General features: G+C 38.1%; 1 protein-coding gene across 4 annotated transcripts in view; it reads right to left on the bottom strand.

The window, feature by feature from the left end:
- PREX2 (phosphatidylinositol-3,4,5-trisphosphate dependent Rac exchange factor 2) overlaps positions 1–22,020 on the bottom strand; it is a 303,886-nt gene that overhangs the window by 152,098 nt on the left and 129,768 nt on the right. For 3 of the 4 annotated variants that reach the window (XM_021942408.2, XM_017962077.3, XM_017962076.3), the window contains exons 19-24: positions 20,760–20,845; positions 17,865–18,001; positions 14,519–14,636; positions 11,117–11,301; positions 8,490–8,651; positions 90–312 (exon numbers count right to left, since the gene is read on the bottom strand). In XM_021942408.2, coding sequence (XP_021798100.2) covers positions 90–312; positions 8,490–8,651; positions 11,117–11,301; positions 14,519–14,636; positions 17,865–18,001; positions 20,760–20,845 — 911 coding nt within the window. The other variant, XM_003902839.5, reaches the window with a different exon arrangement.

The raw sequence follows: 22,020 nt of genomic DNA, 5'->3' as shown, positions 1-22,020 counted from the left end.
GTTATCTATTGAATTTCAGGGCTGCACGAATAGCTATGATTGCCTAAATTACTTTTTACGATTTGGTAAAGTTGCAAAAGCTAGCATACCTTGCTCCGAAGATTTGTTTTCTTTATCATGAGAATGATGCTTCCTACTATCCAACTGAACACCAAATGCACTTCCCAAAGAGGTTGATGTTTTGGGATAAGAAACTTCCATCACGTTGACATGGCAGTTGGTAGGGCAGAAATCACTGCTGTGCAGTGGGGAGATTTTAGATTTGGCCTGTTTAAAAGTAGGCCAGGCTCTATTCTTCAGTACACGAGAAAACTGCAAATTAAAGAAAACACAAAAAGCAGTTGAACACACAGTAATAACTCAGGCAAGTTTTTTTCACTTGCATCATTCACAACAAAATCAAAGGGAATTAAATCATGTCAACTTGAATGAGTGAAATCAATTATATGTTGTTAGAAATTACATTATTATTTCAAAACTCAAGCATTTTTAATAAAGCCAAGCAATATAAGCAGCAAATGCATATGATTCCTTTGAAACTGTGATTGCAACTTAGGTGTTCAAAGAAATGAATTTCTGTGGCCAGCGTAATATACTTGGACTCAAATCCACAGGCTCCCAGCAGCTGAAAGAGCCTGACAGGGCAAGTGGCATCCCAGGACACCAGGAGAGAACGGAGAGCTTCCTAACAAGGCAAAATGGCAAATCAGGGTAGCTGCCGAGTCAAGGGTGGAAGAAGATGGGATGTCCCAAACACAAGCATAAAGCTAAGCTAATCCAAAGCACCAGTCTGTGTACAGGTCAGACAGTAAGGTGTGGCGGCTGAGGCCCAGAATGGCAGGACAAATCTGTTTCCCATGCCTCCTGCTAATCACTGAGTCAGGATCAAACTGAAGACTGGTGTGCACTCTGCCTTTATGTTTTGAGAATAAAGTGATACATGATTTATATGACTTCCAAGGTAGCCACTCCACTGCTTCAAACCTTGCCATGGGTTTCCATTCAAATCCATCTATTCTTCGCCAAGGTCTCTAAAGCAGCCCAAGTCGGATGCCCACCTAGCTTCTCTATCTCAAGTTTTCTTCCCCTTGCTCCCTACGCTCCTTCTGGCCCTCACTTGGTTTGTCTCACAAACTATCTACTCACTCTGACCCTTTCTACAGGCTGTTCAGTGGGCCTAGAATATTCTTCTTCCTGCATTGCCAAACTGTTTCCTTTGCAACTTCAAGTTCTATCAAATCATCAAGAGGCCTTCCCTGACTCCTAGTCTAGGTTCAATTTCCCTGACTACTGCTAAGTTCCAGCACACTGTAACCTTCCTATTATATAGGTATAAATAATTATCTTATTTCTAGCTCCCCTAGCAGATGGTAAACCCCATGAGGGTAATACGTAGGTCTGTTTTGTGTACTATCGGTAAGAGTCTGGTAGAGTTAGACTGAATTGTAGTCTCAAAAGCAAAGGATTGAGAGTCACTGTCTACCTGTGTATTTGTTATAGCTGTCATAATAACTGATATGATGTTAGGCAAGTCAGTGTCTTTTTTGCATTCTTCATAAAATAATGGACATAGATTAAATAATGTCTATATTATCTTCTCCCTTGAAAACTATAACCATGATTCTATCTATTTATCTACTAGTAGAGTAATAATTTTGGCATGGATAAGAATAAAAATTAAGACTATGGTCACTGTCTAACTTTTCTAGATTCAATTCAAGAATAAATATCAAAATTCACATTTCATAAATACAAGCTTACAAGCTCACCATTAGAACAGGGACTGTCTTATATGTATATGTGTACATTATGCATATATGTGATATATACACACACGCGTACAATGTGTGTATTAAACTATGTCTTCAAATCACGTGCCATAAGCTGTGTAGCTCAGCCATGTGCCAGTGCACAGTAGGAATCTAAATGGAACTGAATTGAAATGCAGGAAATTATTAACAAAATGATGAGCAAATTTAATAATAATGGATAGTGAAGATTTATTCTAAACTTTTTTTAAAGAAAGGAATTTAGAGAACTCCTAACCTATCCCAGCACTTTACTAATAAAGAAACGGTGACTTAGAGGCTTATGTGGGACATAGAATTTAAGGCTAGATGCAAAAACCTTTTTTAGTCAAAAGTTCTTTTCCACTGTTGTTGCAGGATAAAAGTCTCACAAGGCACCCATGGCACAAAAAAAGGCACAGAAATCAATTTTATTAGGTAACAGCATCCACCATAATAGGAAGTTATGCTTCTCTTGACTTCTTCCATTTTAAACAATCATCCATCCATTCAAAAGCAAGAAGAGAGGCATCTCTTCCAGACTCTGTGCTCAATGCTGGAGATATAGCCCTTGCCCTCCTGGAGTTCACAGTCTAGTAGACAACACAAGAGAAACAATGCAATACTATTGCTATATGCAGCAATTGTTTATTGCAATTATTAGGTTGTAGCAAAAGTGATTGCGGTTTTTGCCATTAAAAGTAATGGCAATGTGCCATATATATAATACCTGTGCCATATATATAATACAGTAATGCATTGCTTAACAATGGGGATGCATTCTGAAAAATGCACCACTAGGTGCATCTATCTGAACACAGAAAAAGTAGAGTCAAAATATAGTATTATAATCTTATGGGACCACCATTTATATATATATGATCTGTCATTGACTGAAATGTTATGCAGTGCATGATTGTAATAATGCAATCATATAATACACGTAAAAGCCAGATAATTAGAAATTTTGTTACAAGCTGAAAAGGAAGTGAACGGGGTGACGTCATGAAGTGTTAATGGAGTGATCGGGGAGAGCTGGCAGAAGATTCCCTTGCTAGGGGGACTGGCTTTCCAACTTGTAGCTCAATACAAATGCCATGAATACAGAATGTCCCCTGCCTATATGCAGGAAGGGCTGTGTACTATGTCTAAAGCTGCCTGACCTGTTCCAAAGGGTAAGACTCAGACAGGGGCCCTCTCTGCTAAGATCAGTTCTTGAGAAGGAAGGTCCTCAGGAATGCAGCGCTGTCTTCCATCCTGGGATATTCCTAAGAGAGGAGGAGGCAGGAGGAGGAACCCCATAGTCACAGGTACTGGAAATGTGCTGCTTACACTGTGAAGATCAAAACTGTGCTCCCAGACAGGATGCCATGCTGTGAAACTGTAAGACCTTTCTGAAACTCGAACCTAAAATAAGGAAGGTACAGTTCATGGACTGATGGTGGTTCATGCATGAGAACATTCTGATTGTGCAAATGGGCCTGTAAACATCAACCTGCCTATATTTTTAGCATCATCAAAGGAAACACTGAACTCATTAATCTGCTTTGGAGAAACTCCCAGGGAAAGGTTAAAAAAAAAAACCAGTATTTTCCCCAAATAAAAACTGCAATTTTACAATAAAGAAATGCACAGGGTGGGTGTGGAGAGAGGTGCATTGGGAGGGACAGGACTTTAGATATACTATGGATACTACAAGCCCAAACTTACTGCCACCTTTATTCATTTATCCAACAATGACTTCTGGAAGGCTCTTTGTGCATCAGGCACTGTCCTCAGCATGTCAGGGAACATCAGTAAACAAAACAAAGATTCCTGCCTTCCGGGAGATTACCTTCTAGTGAGAGGAAAGGTCAATAGCAAATACTGTAAATCAATTATGTAATGTTGATAGATGGTAAATGTAACTGAAAACAAAATTGAGCAGCGTAAGAGGGTTCGAAGTTTCAGAGGTGAACTGAAGAATGGATTGCCAATTGTAACCAGGATGATCAGAACAGGCCTCACTGAAGCTGACATTTAAGCAGTCCGGAAAGAGGGGGAAGTTAGAAATGTGAGCATCTGGAAAGGGGTCATTTCTGGCAGAGGGAACAGCCAGTGCAAAGCCACAGGACTGGTGTATCCAAGGAGCATCAAGAAAACCAGTGTGACCAGAGCAGCAGTGAGAAGGAGGCAGAGGAGGCAGGATTGGAGAAGCAATGCAGGGAGGGAGGGCACAGATCCTGAAGGCCACTGAAAGGGTTTGGCTTTGACCGTGAGTGAAGTGTACAGCCACTCAGGACAACTGTGAGTTGGCCAGGAGCAGCAAGGAGACCACTTACAGAAGAGAGATGGCAGTGGCTCACCCAAAGCCACCAGCAGTAGAGGTAGGGAGGAAAGGCTGCATGGTTGAAGGTAAAGCCACAAGAATGGTATGAGAGAAAGGGAAGTGAAGAGTGTATTCAAGGTTTTAGGCTGAGCAATGGGAAGGATGGGCATAAGCCCGAGAAAGAGAAGGCAGCAAAGAAAAGGCAAACTGCAGGGGCACTGGGGTGGGGCAGGGGAAGGGTCAAGAGCTGATTTGGAACATGTGAAGCGTGAGATATTGATTAAACCCAGTTGCAGAGGTCAAACGGGCCGGGACCCTGAATGAGATCGCCAGGGAATTGCGAATGGAGAGAGAGAAGGAGAAGACAGAGTCCTGAGCCCTGGAGTTTTACCAAGGAAAGGGGAGGGAAGAAAAGGAGGACCAGCTAGGATACCACAAAGGAGCCTCCACAAGAAAGGACAAAAACTAGGCATATGTGGGGTCACAGAGGACTGCCAAGTAGTGGTTTACGGTCAACTGCATCAGAACCCACTAAGACAAGGAATGCTATCAGGACAGTCAATAGACTTTGGCAAAATACAGCCATTTCAGTTACATAGAGGGGAGTAGAGGCCCACTGGAGTGTGCTGAGGGTAATGAAGGTGAGACAGCAGGTATAGACAGCCCTTTCCAGAATAAAGATCAAAGAAAGGGAACAGTACGGAGTAGGGGAGGGCTATTTCTTTTTAATGTAGGTGATATAAAGCATATTTCTACACTGACAGGAATTAACAATTTCTGGAGATAGAACTTCAGGTTTTTAACGCATTGGTAACTAATTCATGAATTATTGACTAGAGCAGCATATTTTAATCCAATTATAGTCACTTAACTAAAAGAAGTAATACAATGGTAACCTATTATTTTGCAGATAGCTTCCTATTTCAATTAAGCATAAAATCTTTTTGGCACGAGGTTATGAAAGTTTTGTATTGTACCCTTTTGAGGGAAGGGGACATGGGGAAGACTTTTTCTCGCAATCTTCCCAGTCCATATATCAGTGTGAGGGTTACATGGCATGAATAAGTAAAGAGGGACTTCAGACATTCAAAGGAAGACTTCCAGTTCCTGCATGTAATATTTCTGTATAAACAGGAACTATCCCTTGAATGTATATTAAATATTTCTATCTAGGAAGTATCCCCAATACCCAAAATAAGCCCAATTATGGAATTATTCTAAAGCAGAAGAACGACTGTAAAGCTAAAAAGTATTTCCAGGACAATTTAGGGAGAAAGCATTCCTCCCTACGGGGCATAATTTTATGTCTGAATTATCCTCAAATCCTGCTCCACAGAGAAAAAAGTCTCGCTTAGGATTCATTCAGATCTTCAGTTAGGTCTGACCAGGTTTCATACACGTGCCAAAAAACATCTGTGGCCTGTACAACCAGCCAGGAAATCTATTATAATTGCAGCAGCCTTACTATAGAAGCTATAGCAATCAACTGGTTTCTATTTTTAAAACCTAAAACTTTCAGAGTCAAAATAAGGTAAAGCCAGCATCTTCGAGATTTTAGTTTCTATGGATACATTTTATTTCACAAAAAGAAGAGTGCTGAAGTCTTCATCAGGAAGAAAAATATGTTTCTAATAATAGTTTTAAAGTATATGTGTGAAAATTAAAAATCTATATTCTCAAATGCTATGGGTTCTGTTGACATGCATTTGATACATAAATGGAGCTAATCTTACATGACCTATTAGGGCTACGATCTTAGGCACCTAAATCTTATTCAAATTGAAAAGATCCTTGCAATATTTTCTTGCTAACCTTGATTCTCGATCTAATGAGGAAACCAGTTATTTTAAATATGTTTATGGCCAAATGGGATGATGACAAGGATAGCTTTTAAAGCACATAGGCCCTAGGTGACTACATGTCTCTTTTTTATTTCTAAATTAAACATAAACACAATGGAGACTCATTCCATAGGAACCTAGTCTGTTAGTTGCCACCTACGTGACCTTAAGCAAATTCTTAATCTCCCGAAAAAAAGAGGCAGGATGAGAGAAGAGTCCATTCACATGACTGTTTTGATACTCAAGTAACAATAATGTACATAAAAGAGCTTTCTGCAATTCGGTGACATTATTTTTATCATCTAACATCATTGCCCATTAGCCTGTCCATCTGTGCCATAAAAGCTTCTAGGGTCTCAGTTACTTATGAGTAAAGGGAACACACTTCTCACCTTCCAGGGTGACGTTTTTGAGGATCTCCAACATTTGTTTAAGCCTGTGTTCTCTTGGTCCTCATTCTTAATCTGCTGCATCAATTTGCTAACTAATATACCCTGATCCTAAGATTATGTTTGTTTACATAGTTTACCATTTTCCATGTACACTTCTGTAAGCTACTTCCACTTTTTTATTGCATGAAAGAATGAAGAGAGGAAAGCAGGAAGAAAGCAAAAGAGAAATGTCCCAGGCATGGTGACCAGTTTGACACCCAGACTCTGCCTGAACCTGTATCACACCTTCTTGTACAAATCCATTTCTAAAGTAGAACAACTCTCTTTTTCAAAATTTCTTCAAAAGGAGAATACTGATTTGCATTTGTGCAGCAGTTTTTTGCATTTGTTTAGACCTTTTACTTCAAAGCACTGTTACATTTCATAGAGAAATAAGAAGTAAGTAAAGAATCTTCTGTCCTTCAACTCCAACAAGGTACATTCCATGGAATCTTCCCCGGACTCAAATAGGTGAACTGAACCAGCAGCCATGAAAAGCAGATTAACAAAAGTGGCAGGTAAGCAGTGACCCTGAACATTAGTTTTCTTCACATGAATAACTTTTAAAAAGATACAATAGTAATGCAAACTCAACTCAACAACCCAACCATTACAGGAATTGTTTAAAGGAAAAAATCATGATCTCTCTTCCCTTGACTCACTCAGTTAGTAACCAATGTTTTGAGTCCCTTGGGTATTAATTTACATACATCCCTATTCTCATGCAGCCAAATATAGACATAGATGGGCTTATTTTAATTACCATATCAAGAACATAAAACACATATACTTACCACATATTCATATACATTGAGATAAAGAATATTATCTAGTACGACTGACCAAATTTTAAGCAACCAACTTCATTTGGAGGGAAATCATTTAATCAATTAGTCTTTTATTGGTATACATAGAAATAATTTTTAAACTTGTTTTAGCATGTGTTTTGGAGATGAATTCCCATTAATTCTACCTTTAAAATATGTCCCCAAATTCATCTAGTGTTTTTTGTCTCCTTCATCTTCAGTGTAGTCCAAGCCATCAGCATCACTCAACTGGGCCACTGCAACAGCTTCCTACCGGTCTCTATTTCTCCATTTCTGCCCCCTTGCAATCCATTCCTACAAAAGCATTATCTTTCAAAAGCCTAAATCAGATGAAGTCATCCCCCTGCTTAAAACCTTCCAATTGGTTTTCATTAATATAATAATAAAATCCAAACTCCTTCCCAAGTCCCAAAATGTACAGGAGCTGCCACAGCTCTTCACAACTGGCCCTGCCTAAGCCTCTGACCTTAAGCCTGGCCACCAACCTCTGGCCACCCTGGCCTTCTTTCTGCTTTGGGGCCTCAATTACCAGCTGTTCCTTCTCCCTGGAGGCTTCTCTCTCCAACTGAAAGGGAGAGTTCTACTTGTCATGCAGATACACGCTTTCTCATAAGGGGCTTTCTCTAGCCACAGAGTCAAAAGGATCAACCTGGCATTTAAACCATACTTCCCTATTTTGATTTCCTCATAATTCTTCTTAATATTTGATTCCCCCCACTTTGTAGGGATTTATTTACTTCTTTGTTGTCTCTCCCACTTGAATGTGAGCACCATGAGAGAAGAGAAATTGTCTCCTTCCCTGCTATATTCCTGGAACCTAGAACAGTACTTGGCACATAGAGGGTGCCTAATAAATGTATCTCAAATGAATGACTTAATCAATTAATTTTTAAAAGCCCACAGTCCATGTACTTTCTGATTGAGGGTTTTCATTCTCTTAGTTGGGAGAAAAGGAAAGAAGAACTATAGTATAATTTTAAATTTTGACTTCAGAATTCGGTGGTCTGCATTCAATGGCCAGCTCTATCTTTTACTAGAAAATAATTTAATTCTTTAGGCCTCAGTTACTATATTTTGAAGATGCGGGACAGTAACGTAACTTACAAGTTTGCAAAGATCAAATGAGGTAATGGATGTTAAGGCATTTTAAAAACTCTAAAATGTTATATAATGTTATCATTTCAGTAAAATGGTACCTAACAAATATGTAAAGAAAATATCAAGAATTGATTTAAATTTTACATTTAACTAATAATCTCAACAATAATGATGTGTAAAATCAATAGAACCCTTACCTTTTTATAACTGGATATTCTCTGACATATGTGTTCAATTCTTTCACTGCAAAGGGCACTGAATTTACTCTGAAGGTCAGTAGGAATCACTTCATTTAGAGAATTTAGGCTGGTGCAGTTGTGTACAAAATGCTCATCACTTTTAGCCAGGGCTTCAAGAATCTGCAATGACAAACACACACGCACACCCCCACACACAAACACACATACAGACACACACATCGAAAAACAAAACAAAACAAGAAGAAAAACTTCAAAAGTAGCCACATCAAATTTTTGTAAGTTAACAATACAGGGCAACTTTCCTATTTTGCTCTCTGGGTAGCTGCCAGGGAATTTCTACCTTCAGTCAGGCACTGTCAGTGAAGTGATCTGACCTGTCTGTCTGAAATTGCAGGTTTTCCTTCTGCTAACTATAGGAGCCTGCTTGGTGACGCAACTGGTCTTCAAAGACTCCCTGCTGGATACATCAGTACATTCTGATGTGGGACACGTCTATATTTTAGTTAGAGTGACTCAGGACATTTTTTTTCCCAATTTGGTAGAACAAGAAAACATAAAGCAATCCAATATCATGCTTGTTACTTAGAGTCTAGCAAATGCAGAAAGAAAATATTTGACAACTGCTTGCTGAAGAAATGAATAAATGAAGTTATTTCAGTACGGCAGAAATTAATGTGACTTGCAGCATCTGAGCTCTTGCTGATAAAAGCATTAGATAAAAGTATTTATGTGATGTTTTCAATTAGTAAATTCTTTTGACTATTTGAATCAATTGTAATAACATGTGTTGGTGGGGAAGGTGTACCATCAATCACTAAGAATTTCCAATGACCTGAGAATTAATTATGGATTATACATAGATATAGAGATACGTAGCATTTCTGATTAATCAGACATTGCAAGAATGGATTATACCCATAACCAATATTTTATGATATTCTGTGAAACACAAAATGTATATATGTTCTGGTTATTTGAGCTCCCTCACCACCTCCACTTCCCTTTCATGCTGACTATGGAGTATGAGTTTTTATTTAATCACTAGTCTAGAACTTAGAGCTAACTTTATCATTAGCAGTGTGACCTTGGCTACATTTCTTACTTGACTGACTTTTCTTCATGTGTAAAATCCAAGTGATATTTGCAATACTAGTTTATATGTTGTCCTATGTAGAATAATCCATGTAATTCTGCAAACTTGAAATAGCTGGAAAATGAGAAAATAATTATAATATCCTGGTTTCAAACTTTTACATGGATCCCATTAATACTATAATGTAGATGGGAAGAGACTGCATTTTAAAAATATATATTTTAGATATCAGTAGATACATATAGAGGTACAATATCATCAGAATGATGAGATTTTTAAAAAGTTAACTTTCAGAACATAAAACCAAAAGACAAAATAATTATTTTTAAAATAGTTCATTTAGATGTCTATATTATTTCCTCCTGCTAAAATTTTAAAAATACATGATACAAATGCTACATCTATCTCAACTATTCATATTTTAAACAACAATTCAAACAGAGAAATAAAGGTAGGAAAGCTACATCTCATTTTTCTTACTTGTACTATCTGAATTCTTATAGCATATAGAGCCATATGAAACACTAAATCCAACACCTGTGGAGGATACAGTAGGAGTCTGATGGATTTCCCTTGTAGGCAGGCCATGAAGAGCCAGCAGTTGCCTCTTTACCATGTATTTTATTCATTTGGATAAAGGCTCCCTTCCTTCTTCTCCATCTTGTTTCAGCCTAAGCACCTTTGCAAAGGTGATGTCTTTTCCAAATGAGAATTACATAAATATCAGAGGATCTATTCATAAACTGATCTCTACGGTTCCCGAAATTTTATGAAATAAACATGGCACTTGCCAAATTTGAAATTTCTCATAATGTATTTCACGACTTTGAATACTCTTCAGAGGATTATGTACATTAAAAAAAAAAAAAAAGCAGCATCTGTCATGAAAACCATCTGAATTGTATTCACAATAATGAATTCACAGACACAGCAAACTTAATAAATGCTGAAGTCCTTGCCATATCAATGAACACCTGCCTAAGCAAGGGTTTCATCTAACTTAACACTGTGCTCTGAAAGGATCAATAAAAGGAAGTTGTATGCATACCAAATAGTGGAGGAGGGGGAGAAAAATAAGAAATTGAATGAGGCTGGGCACAGTGGCTCACGCCTGTAATTCCAGCACTTTGGAACGCCAAAGTGGCTGGATCACTTGAGGTCAGGAATTTGAGACCAGCCTGGGCAACATGATGAAACCATGTCTCTACTAAAAATACAAAAATTAGCTGGGCATGGTGGTATTGCCTGTAATCCCACCTACCCTACTTGGGAGGCTGAGGCATGAGAATCGCTTGAACCCGGGAGGCGGATGTTGCAGTGAACAGAGATCACACCACTGCACTCCAGCCTGGGCGACAGAGTGACACTGTGTCTCAAGAAAAAAACAAAAAGAAGAAGAAGAAGAAGAAGTTTGAATGAGCTGACAGCTGCAACATGTATAGCTATTTTTATTTTTTTAAGTGAAGGAGGGGGAGGATTTCAGTTCCTTTATTTAGAACAAAAAATCTTATTTCTTCAGCATCACTCCTACCTTGGCAGTTAAGCTGAAGAAACCTTTGGGCTCAATCATCTTTTCCACCACATTGCACTTGATGCCAGCTGTGCTGTCGTACTCATATACGACACCATACTCCAGGTGGACATTGTCCACTGTCAGACTCACATGCTCCTTCTTCCCGTCAATGATGGCCATAGTGTTGAATTTGTCAATAACCTCTGGAATAAAGACAATTGTAATTCAGCAAATTCATGAAGCATTTGTTAATCTCCTCAGATAATTTTGTGTCTCTTTAAATAATTTTTAAAGAGTTCTTTAAGGGATGGTTAAATCTGATGTGTTAAATGAAGTGTCTATTCTTGTTAACATTTTAAAAAATAACATTTCGAGAAAAGCATATGCTTGAGTGATCCAAACCTCAGCACTCTAACATGACTAGTCTTATCTTTGTATATCTACTTCAGTCTGTGGACCATATGTCTACCTATTTATACCAACATAAATACTATACAAAAATTTTCTTTATTAAAGACCTGTATGACTTAAAGTCAGGATTTCTAAAACTGCCTCGAATGTTGTATGAATATTTTCTCAAAGCAGGAAAAAAAATCCATAAAGAAGGCCATATTGAAGAAGCAGAAAGGAGATGCAAGAATCATTTTATTTTGGCAGGCAGGGTGCCTGCAGTTTCCCAAACAGCATCTTACAGAGAGGGCTCATTGAGAAAATTTCTCATTGTTCACTATAATAAAATTTCCATCTAAAATGTCTGCCTATAGTTTTTTAGCTTACATAAGGTACATCAGCTGGTGAAAAATACCTAAAATCTCAAGTAAGAAACTCCTGGGAAACCTAATAGTAATTAAATAAACAAAACTAGAATATTAGTTTACTTAGAAAGACAAAGCCCGAAAATAGCATAAACAGTAAATATTAAATAGGTAAAGTAGAATATTGATTTATCTTAAAGTAACTAAGTCCTAGAATAGCTACAAATCAATTTCCAGAGCATTACAGCAACCAATCTACCTTTCAACGTGGCACCCAGGTTGATTTATTCTAAATTAGGAATATAAACCTCAGAATAAGGTCCTGAGATTTGTCCTATTTTAGATAAATATTATATATTACCATAACAACCTTATTGCTCCAATGATTTGAGATGTTTCTGATACTACCCATGACTTGGGTAGCATCCAACAAGTGGCCTTCCAGGAGTGCAGAGAAAATAGCTTTTCCTAAGTACCCCCATATGATCAGTGTGTATAGGGAACATACAATAAGAAACATATGCTGGGCGCCGTGGCTCATGCCTGTAATCCCAACAGTCAGGGAGGCCAAATGGGAGGATCACTTAAGCTCAGGAGTTTGAGACCAGCCTGGGCAACATGGCAAGACCTTGTCTCTATCAAAAGTCAAAAACATTAGCCAGGCATGGTGGCATGCGCGTGTAGTCCCAGCTACTGGATGGAGTAGGGAACTGACGGGGGATCACTTCAGCCCAGAAATTAGAGGCTGCAGTCAACTATAATCGCACCGCTGCACTACTGCAATCCAGCCTGGGTGACAAAGAAAGACTCCGGAAAAAAAAAAAAAAAGAAAAGAAAATTAAAGGGAAGAAAAGAAAGAAAGAAAGAAATATATGTATCTAGGTATTTGGCCCCATTCCTAAAATAAAATGTTTAAATCCTAGTGATTTACTGAGTGATAGAGGTGACAGGAATGTCTTTGTTATTTATAACAAGCCCCTTTAGAACATAACTGAGTTTATGTGAATGAGGTGGCACTTGGTCAGCCCACAGCTAGCCTCAGGATGGGGGCTGGTTGTCAGGGTAACCAACCATGCGATTAGGGGGCTGGAGCTTTCAGCCCCACCCCTGAACCTCTGGGGAGGGGAGAGAGGTTAGAGTTCAAGTTCGGTCACCAATGGCTAATGATTTAATCAATCATGTCTAAGGAACGGAACCTCCATAAAAATCCCTAAAGGACAGGGATCAGAGAGCTTCTGAGTGAATGAACTTACCCGCATGTCTGGAGGGTGGCACACCCCAACCCCTCACAGAGCTTCCCACCACAGAGCTCGGTGCTCAGCACTCTTCCGGACATCATCCTATTTATCTCTTCGTCAGGCTTTTCATTTCTTATCCTTTATAATAAACCAGTGTTTGTAAGTTTCTGGGTTCCCTGAGCTGTTCTAGCAAATAACTGAACCCGAGGAAGGGATGTGGCAACCCCCTGAATATATAGCCAATTGGTCAGAAATACAGGTGAAAGCCTGGGACATGTAACAGGCACCTGAAATGGGGGCAACCTTTTGGGACTGATCCCCTAACCTGTGTGTCTGTGCTAACGCCTGGTTTTACAACTGAGATGAATTGTAGGAACCCAGTTGGTGTTAGGAGATTTGGGGAACTGGTTGGTATGGGGAAAACCCCACACACATAGGGTGTCAGAAGGGTTGTGAATGAAAACACCTCAGAACAGGTAATTCTTCTCCAGCTGTGCTGATTGGGAGGAATCTAACAGTGTAATAAAAAATATCCAGAGACATCCACCAATAATGAGTGGAAAGACACCAAGAAAATATAAGAGGTGATTCATGGGCTTCTGTGAAAAAGTTTTGAAACAATAATTTAAGGTATCTGTCAATTGCAGACATAACTGTAATTGCCTCAGTCACCCTTGGTAAAGAAGCCACTGAATAGAGCCATTTGCTGGTTTACTCCATTGAGGAAACAGAAATGATAACCGTCCTTATCAAAAGATCTCTCTCTCTCTCTCCCTCTCTCTTTTTCTCTCTCATTTTCACACTACTAGTTTGCTCCTTTCCTTACTGCCAATGTTAGAATACAGTAAAAGTGCAAAAAGAATCTTCTAGATCTGGGCTTCTCAAATTTTAATATGCATACAAATCAAGCCTAGTTAAAATGAGGATTCTGACTCAGTAGGTCTGGGGTACAGCTGAGATTCTGCATTTCAGTCTAGCTCCCCGGCGATGTTGACACTGCTGCTCTGTGAGGCACACTGGAGGCCAGGTCTAAACAACACTGAAACTCCAAACAAGGAAACACATAATAACCTGGGTTTGAATCCTCACTCTACTACTTAACTAGTTTAAGCAAGTCCCTTAACCTATATAGGCTTTAGTATTTTCTCCCCTCAAAAAAGAATGATGATACGCATTTCCATTTTATGAGATGTTCTTTTTTGATGACTAAATGAGGTAGTCCATAACAACACTTCATAAAGTGCCTAACAAATAGAATTTCCCAGCTACTAGCTATTATTACTTATGCATTTGACAGACATCTGTTTGGTGATAATGACTTAAGAATGTGGCTTCAACACGTACAGGACCTTCAATATTTGGGAGTAGGCACAGGCACAGTGGAAAAGAATACCATAAGCATATGAAGAGGAAAAGAAGAAACCTACCTTCTACTTTACAGTCAAAAGCATCCCCTGCTTCATCTCCAGGGGGCTTGGAGTGAGATTTTTGAAGGTCTTCTTGAGCACTCTCAATGCTATTATAAACCCATTGTATGGAATCTTGCTGGAAATGAGGGGGGAAAGAAACCTCAGAGGTATTAGTGCTTCCTAAAATGCATGCCCGTTTCACAAACCTGCTTCAAAAGGAGACTTGACCTTATTCATTCCTCTAGTTTCTTTAAAAATAGTAAAATTTGAAAGAGAGATACAATTAATATCAGAAACTAATAAAAACTCAAGGACAATTATATTGTTTAACAAACACACTTTCTTTCTTCTTTCCTTTCTTCTTCTCTTCTCTTCTCTTTTCTTTTTTTCTTAGACAGAGTTTCCCTCTTATTGCCCAAGCGGAGTGCAATGGTGCAATCTCGACTCACCCCACAACCTCCGCCTCCCTAGTTCAAGCAATTCTCCTGCCTCAGCCAACCAAGTAGCTGGGATTACAGGCATGCGCCACCACGTCTGGCTAATTTTGTATTTTTAGTAGAGACAGGGTTTCTCCATGTTGGTCAGGCTGATCTCGAACTCCTGACCTCAGGCGATCCACCTGTCTTGGCCTCCCAAAGTGCTGGGATTACAGGCAGGAGCCACCACACCTGGCCTAACAAACTGACTTTTTAAAGCTTCAAGTTTTATCTTCCAAGATACGTTCCAAAGATGTATGTTTTTAAATAGGATATATTCCCAAATGTCTTACTTAAATGTTTCAAGTATATCTTAAGTAAGTTATAAATCACATTTTAAAATAATCAAATGTGGCTGGGCATGGTGACTCACGCTTGTAATCTCAGCACTTTGGGAGGCTGAGGTGGGAGGATTGCTTGAGCCCAGAAGTTCAAGACCAACCTGAGCAATGTAGTGAAACCCCATCTCTTATTAACAAGACAGCAAAATAAAACAATTGTGAGATGGACAGTTGTCTGATGAATCAATTATCTATAATGGTACAAATCATTTACATGTTCTCCTAATAGTCAGATATATTCTAATACATTTACTGCTATTTTAGAATCAAACAAATATGAAAATTGGAAGGACATCATTCATCTCATTGATCAACTATCTTTTAATCCTCCCAAATAAAAAAATCATCCTACTTTTAAGGGCGATTTCCTTAAAAATTATCCTATATTTTAACAGCAGTTCCAGTCTCATTTAGAGAAATGAGAGAGATGAGATGACTATCAAACAAATGCTTCAAGAGTTGCATTACTTTAAGGTTTACAGATTTTCTAGATAAGATGTTAAATCAAATTAAACTGCATTATCAAAGTATGATACAATATGTATTATCTATTTTTTTTGTATTAGCTTCTCAAGTGTGTCTAATTACTATATTGCTACAAATCATTAAAATGCCAATTAATATTTGATCATTCCATTACATCTTGGTGCCCTGTTGTGGCCACCAATGAGCCACACTGCTTAGTTTCCCACACTGACCCTGGGCTTGGCCACACGATTTGACTTGTCCAAAGGGATACTAGCAAGCACAGTCTAAGCAGGTTTATCACTTGTAATGTTCCCTCTTAAAATTCAGACACCATGCAGAAAAAAAAAACCCTGCTAGAGACTGGAAAGAAAGGCCATGCAAAAGTGCCCTGGAGGGTGACCTGCCCCATGGAAACCGAGGCCTCAGACAGGGGAAGCAAAGGTGTCCACTCGAGTCCCAGCAGAATGCAGCCACGTCAGTAACCTCATAGGAACTACCCCACAGCTGCCCCATAGAATCAAGACAAATAGTCAATTATTGTTTTAAGCCACTAAGCTTTGGAGAGGTCTATTTTGCGGCAATGGATATCTGGGAGAGCATGTTAGTGGATTTTTCTGTACATTTATTGCTTTTCTTTAATTATTTCACTGATCAACACCTCTGTAAGATGGTAGGCAGGGAAAATAAAAAGAAATGAAATTCAAATTGATCTGTCTGCTTATTAACATTCTGGTAGAAGAGAAAAGATTTGATCACTTCAGAGGAGACTTTAGACATTCATTCTATAATACAGTTCAACAAATATTTATCAAGCTACTATCAACCAGAGTAACCTATGAGCCTATGTATAACTTCCAATTTGCTATGCTAGATCTGACCTTCCTTTTTTTTTTTTTTTTTTTGAGACAGAGTCTCGCTCTGTCACCCAGGCTGGAGTGCAGTGGCCGGATCTCAGCGCACTGTAAGCTCCGCCTCCCGGGTTCACACTCTTCTCCTGCCTCACCCTCCCGAGTAGCTGGGACTACAGGCATCCGCCACCTCACCTGGCTAGTTTTTTGTATTTTTTTTAGTAGAGACGGGGTTTCACCATGTTAGCCAGGATGGTCTCGATCTCCTGACCTCGTGATCTGCCCGTCTCGGCCTCCCAAAGTGCTGGGATTACAGGCTTGAGCCACCACGCCCAGCCTGACCTTCTTATTAAGTAAAACTGATCACCTATTTTCATGTGGATTCAGTGTTTTGCAGGCCATCAGCAATGGCTTATGAGAAAATGGCCATTCATCTTCCGGGTTTGGAGACAGTCACATCCTCAGATCCAGAAATGAATACTTCATTATGCATGACAGGAAAATACAAGGCTTCTCCTGTAAAGTTCTGCCTGTATCTAGCCGATTAAATTGCAGTTTTCTCTTATATGCCAATACTCACATTTTCTTCATAAGATAATAGCTTTGCTTATGAATTATGATTCTAATTTTAGTTTTTTTGTGGCACTTGTAGATCAAAGGGTAGTGTTTTACAATGTTAGATAACGCCGAGTACATTTTGGTATTTTCCTTTAAGAGATAAATGCAGTTCCCTAAATACATTTTGGTATTTTCCTTTAAGAGCTAAATCCAGCTACCTAAATAAATATACCTCAGAATCAATCACAGACCTTATAAAACCCATAATTTTTGCTTTTTCACAGAAGTCTTCTAATAAAGAGTATAAGTATTTATGGTTCATACATACAGACACAGACACAATGATATGTATTCTAAAGTAATCACAAGGGCCAAGAAAACAGTTCAAACCTTTGGATTTCGTTTGATAAAACTCGTATCTCAATGAAAATGAAAGTACCCCAGATCACTTTTTAAACAGATGGCAGTACTGTAATAATAAAATGTACCATTTAAACACAATCAATTATAACTAATTATGCAGATAAAGCAATCATTATGAGATTTATAATGCTGTGTTTAATTTTAAACTTAAAATTGGAAACCACAAACATCTCTGGCACTATCCCACCTCGCCCCTTAGGTCTTTATGCAAGGAGTCACTCAGATCCAGATTACCCGAAGGGCCACTTACCTTCATTGGCCGCCTGTACTTCCTGCAGGCTGTAACGTGTGCAATGACACTGGCATGTGTCTCTTTGCTTACATTGATTCCATTCACCTTGATAATGCACTGTCCAGGGTGAAGGCCAGCTGCTGCAGCCACAGTTCCTTTAAATACAAATGGGAAAATAACCAAAAACTAATTTCAGGAACAAGATTCATTTTTATGATATATACAATTATGGAAGCAATTTTAAAATATGATCAAGGTCTAGCTAGTATAATCTTGATAAACTTGGTTCTAAGAGCAATGCCCTCTCAACACTTTTCTGCTTTTTAACTTAACTTTCAAACGGTGATCAATAGAGTATTTCTCACCTCCGTAAGAATTAGTTTGAAGGGATGTTGCAAAGTGACCTTTATAATACTAATCAGTTATTTTTCCTTCCAAATGTCTAGTCAATCTTTCTAAATATGCATATCTAATGGCAAAATGAGAAGACCAGAAACATATGCCTTCCTTATCTTCCTTTATTCTACAATATTTCTAAATATTCAAATAGTATTCACTTTTGTTTTTTAAAATTACAACAATTTAACATACACATAAAAAAGAAAATCCTTCAGAGAAAAATAAAGTCAATGAGCAACTATGATTGGACTGGTTTTTCCAAGAAAAATAAGAGTTTGAGATATATACAAAAAGTCAGAAACAGGAGAATTTGTAGAGAACAGAATTAATGAGATAACATCACTCATCCAGTCATTTTGTTTGCATTGATACAGATTCAAATATGGAAGTAACATATCCTAACCAGTGAGCTACGGTTTCTCAGAACCTTCCAATTATTGTTGACAGTGTGATCAAATCAATATTAACAAAGTACCATTAATAAATACGTGTAATGAATACAATGCAAATAATTAATACAAATGATTACAAACTTATACATATGTTAGAAGAGACTTCTTTTGTGACCAACGTCTCTCATAAAGAAATTATTAAACATCTTTATGAAAATAATTTACATTCAAGAATTTATCTTCGCATTTCTTCTTAGTCCCCATAAAATTCACTTCTAGAAATGTTAAGTGGTTTTCTGCATTGAATTGAGTCTTAGGGGAAAATGGAAAATTATCAGCAGAAAGAACAGCCTGAAAAATGGCATTGCTTCCAGAAATCACCTGGCCATTTGGAAGCATCCAAGCTGTTCTGTTTGTGTGAGCTTAGAATGGGAGTGGCTGGAAGAGACAGGATTGGAGAGTTGAAAAGAGCTGGACTGTGAAGTCCTTGCCTTGGCTAAGAGTCTCAACCTTGCTATAAATGGAAGACTCCAAGGGCTTCATGTCTGAAAAGCTGAATTTGTCTGTAAAGTAGGAACAAGTTCATCTTGGGATATAGGAAGCAATTTTGAGGAGTAAAAAAAAACTCATCAAGGACACATTTTAAAAAATGCTGAATAGTAATATGTGCCCAGTAGAAGACAGTGAATTGGGAGAAGCTAATTCAATAACCATGATGGTTTTTCTAGCTACAAGGGAGAAAGACAGAAGACGTGGTTGGGCTGATCTAAGATTTAAGTGCAGTAGCTTGGATGCAGCTGAGGGTGGGGGCCAGGGGATCCTGGGGATGCTGGCAAGCGTGACTGCAGTGACCCACATGAGAAATCTCTTTTTCTTGTGGCAAAATTACAGTGCCAAAAAATAACCAAATATCTTTTCATTTCATACACATCTGAAAGAGGAAGCACTTGAGCATTTCTGTCTTGTACTCTTCAGAAGCAAAAAGCACAGAAACCAGATGTAGGCCAACCCCATCACTAAGCTCCAAAGATAGAACCTTGCTCTTTAAATGACATTGTAATAAGCGAAGAGGTACAGCTTGATTCACTCAGGCTTTCAGCTATTTTATAGCACTATTAACGTGAATTATTCCTTTTTGGCTTCGTGAAAATGCAGAAGATATTTGGTGTCTCAATATCCCATTTCAGTTTGACAATATTTAATGAGTTATTGAGAAGGTTTCAACTGTCTATCCATCTGCATGTTTTAGAAATCTGAGAGAAAAAAACAGGTTTCTGAAATTAGATTTTTTTAATCATACATACAATAATAAAAGTAATGTTATAACAAAGGTCTAGCTAGTATGTTCTTGATAATTTGATTCTGATAAAAACGCCCTCTTCTTGCCAAAGTTTTGGGTGATCACATCAAGATACTTTACATTCTTTAGTAATAAAAAGCATGTATGTCTTTTGCTAGATAAACACACGATTTCTTATGCTAATAGTGACACTTCTTGCTGTAGACCCAAGTTATTTACTATGTTTAGCAATGTGGGATCTGAGAGTTATTTCCTTCAATTATTACTAGTGGCAATTTAAAATTTAAAAAATACATATGATAAGAGATGTCAATAATCAAACAAAAAAAGAATAAATAAAAACATAACTTTTTAGTCACTAAAATTATTGAATTTAAAATGCATCTTATGGTAAGTTTTAACCACGGTTTATAGAAGTACCTGAAGGAAGTATATAGCAATAGGTTATAAAGTCCACAGATCAGCTTTAAACCTGAAAACCCACAACTTTGGATTACTGACAAAGAAAAACAATTACTTGAAATCAAGAAAAATACAAATAGAAAATCTTAAATTTATTATATTCTTTGGATAAACTAAAGGATTCAGAAAAGTGAGATTCAGGCATCATTCTTATATCAAATTTTTAACAATGATAAACAGGCCTTAGAATTTTTTAGTTTTTTTAATGCTTCTGGAATGTGCCACCATTGAGTTAATACAGTGAAAATATAATTGAGAATCATAACAATATGATTCTGCCTGTTTTAAACACATTCCTGTTCTGTCGGGCACATCCCAAACCTGCTGGAAAGCTGCTTCCCTGCAAGATAAATTTCCTACCTCTTCCTACAGCATGCACAACGGAAGGGCCAAATCCTCGGATCTGGAAGCCAAGTCCGTCAGCTGAATCTGGAATTTTCACTGTCCTAAATTGATCAGAAAATAAGGTAAAATGAAGTGCAAGAATCAAAACTGGCTAAAATAATCATCATGTACACCTTCACACTTCTCAATAAATACCTATTGAGGATCTACAGTGTGAAAGATGTTGGGCTAGAAATCCATGGAGACTAACGTGGTCCCCAACCTCACGCAATACAGAGTTTCTAAACTGAACACAGTCGTTACATAGTAAAGCCTGAAAAAGGAACATTGGGGTGTAATGGCTTGATCACTGCTCACTGCAGCCTCAATCTCTCTGTCCCAGTGATCCTCCCATCTCAGCCTCCCAAGTGACTGGGACTACAGGCACAAGGTGACACCATGCTTGGTTATTTTACCTTATTTTTTTTCATTAACACAGGGTCTCCTACATTGCTCAAGCTCATCTTAAATGACTGGACTCAAGTGATCCTCCTGTCTCAGCCTCACAAAATGCTGGATGACAGGTGTGAGCCACCACACCTGCTTAAACCTAGCCTTGAATGTTCATGTGGTCAGTTTGCAGCCAGATAACTTGGATAAGCTCCTTAACTATTCTGACACAGAAAATTTCACAGAAAGATAACATTGTTAAAAGTTATTTTGCAGGGTATCTGTGGCAATGAAAAAGAAATAACCTTGGTAAGTTGCCCTGTACTGTGTTATGAGCTATACAGGTGCTTAATAAAACAGAAACTTTTCTCTTTAGTTTACTGTTACAAAGAAAAAAAGAGGGACCTATGAAATTCTTTATAAAAATTAATATAACAGAAATAGAGAGTTAATACATTTCTACCTATTGGGAGCTTTATCCAAGAACAGTGAAGAGCTAGTTATAAAGAACAGATCTGTCAAACACGGTATCAAAATATTTTAAGAAAATGATTCACTTTAGTATTTACACAATGAATGTTTAAAAGAATAATACATCAGAAGACAAATGTGAATAAGAGAAGAAATCATTCCAATGGATCTACATCAAAAAAAAAAAAAAAAAAAAGATTACGAAGAGATGGAAAACTTGAGTAAGCTGTCATGGCAAACCAGTCAGCGGTGTCCAATTTGGCACTCACAAATAAGATACTCCACAGAAGAAAGCCAGAAATCAGATAACAACAATGAAAAGCACAGAGCTCCAGATGCGAGGGAACATCATAACAATACGAGTATGATATTGCAG

The sequence above is a fragment of the Papio anubis genome, chromosome 8 (genome assembly GCF_008728515.1).
Source record: "Papio anubis isolate 15944 chromosome 8, Panubis1.0, whole genome shotgun sequence".
Taxonomy (NCBI): Eukaryota; Metazoa; Chordata; class Mammalia; order Primates; family Cercopithecidae; genus Papio; species Papio anubis.
Note: the sequence above shows the minus strand (reverse complement) of the source record. Positions and strands in the feature narration are given on the sequence as shown.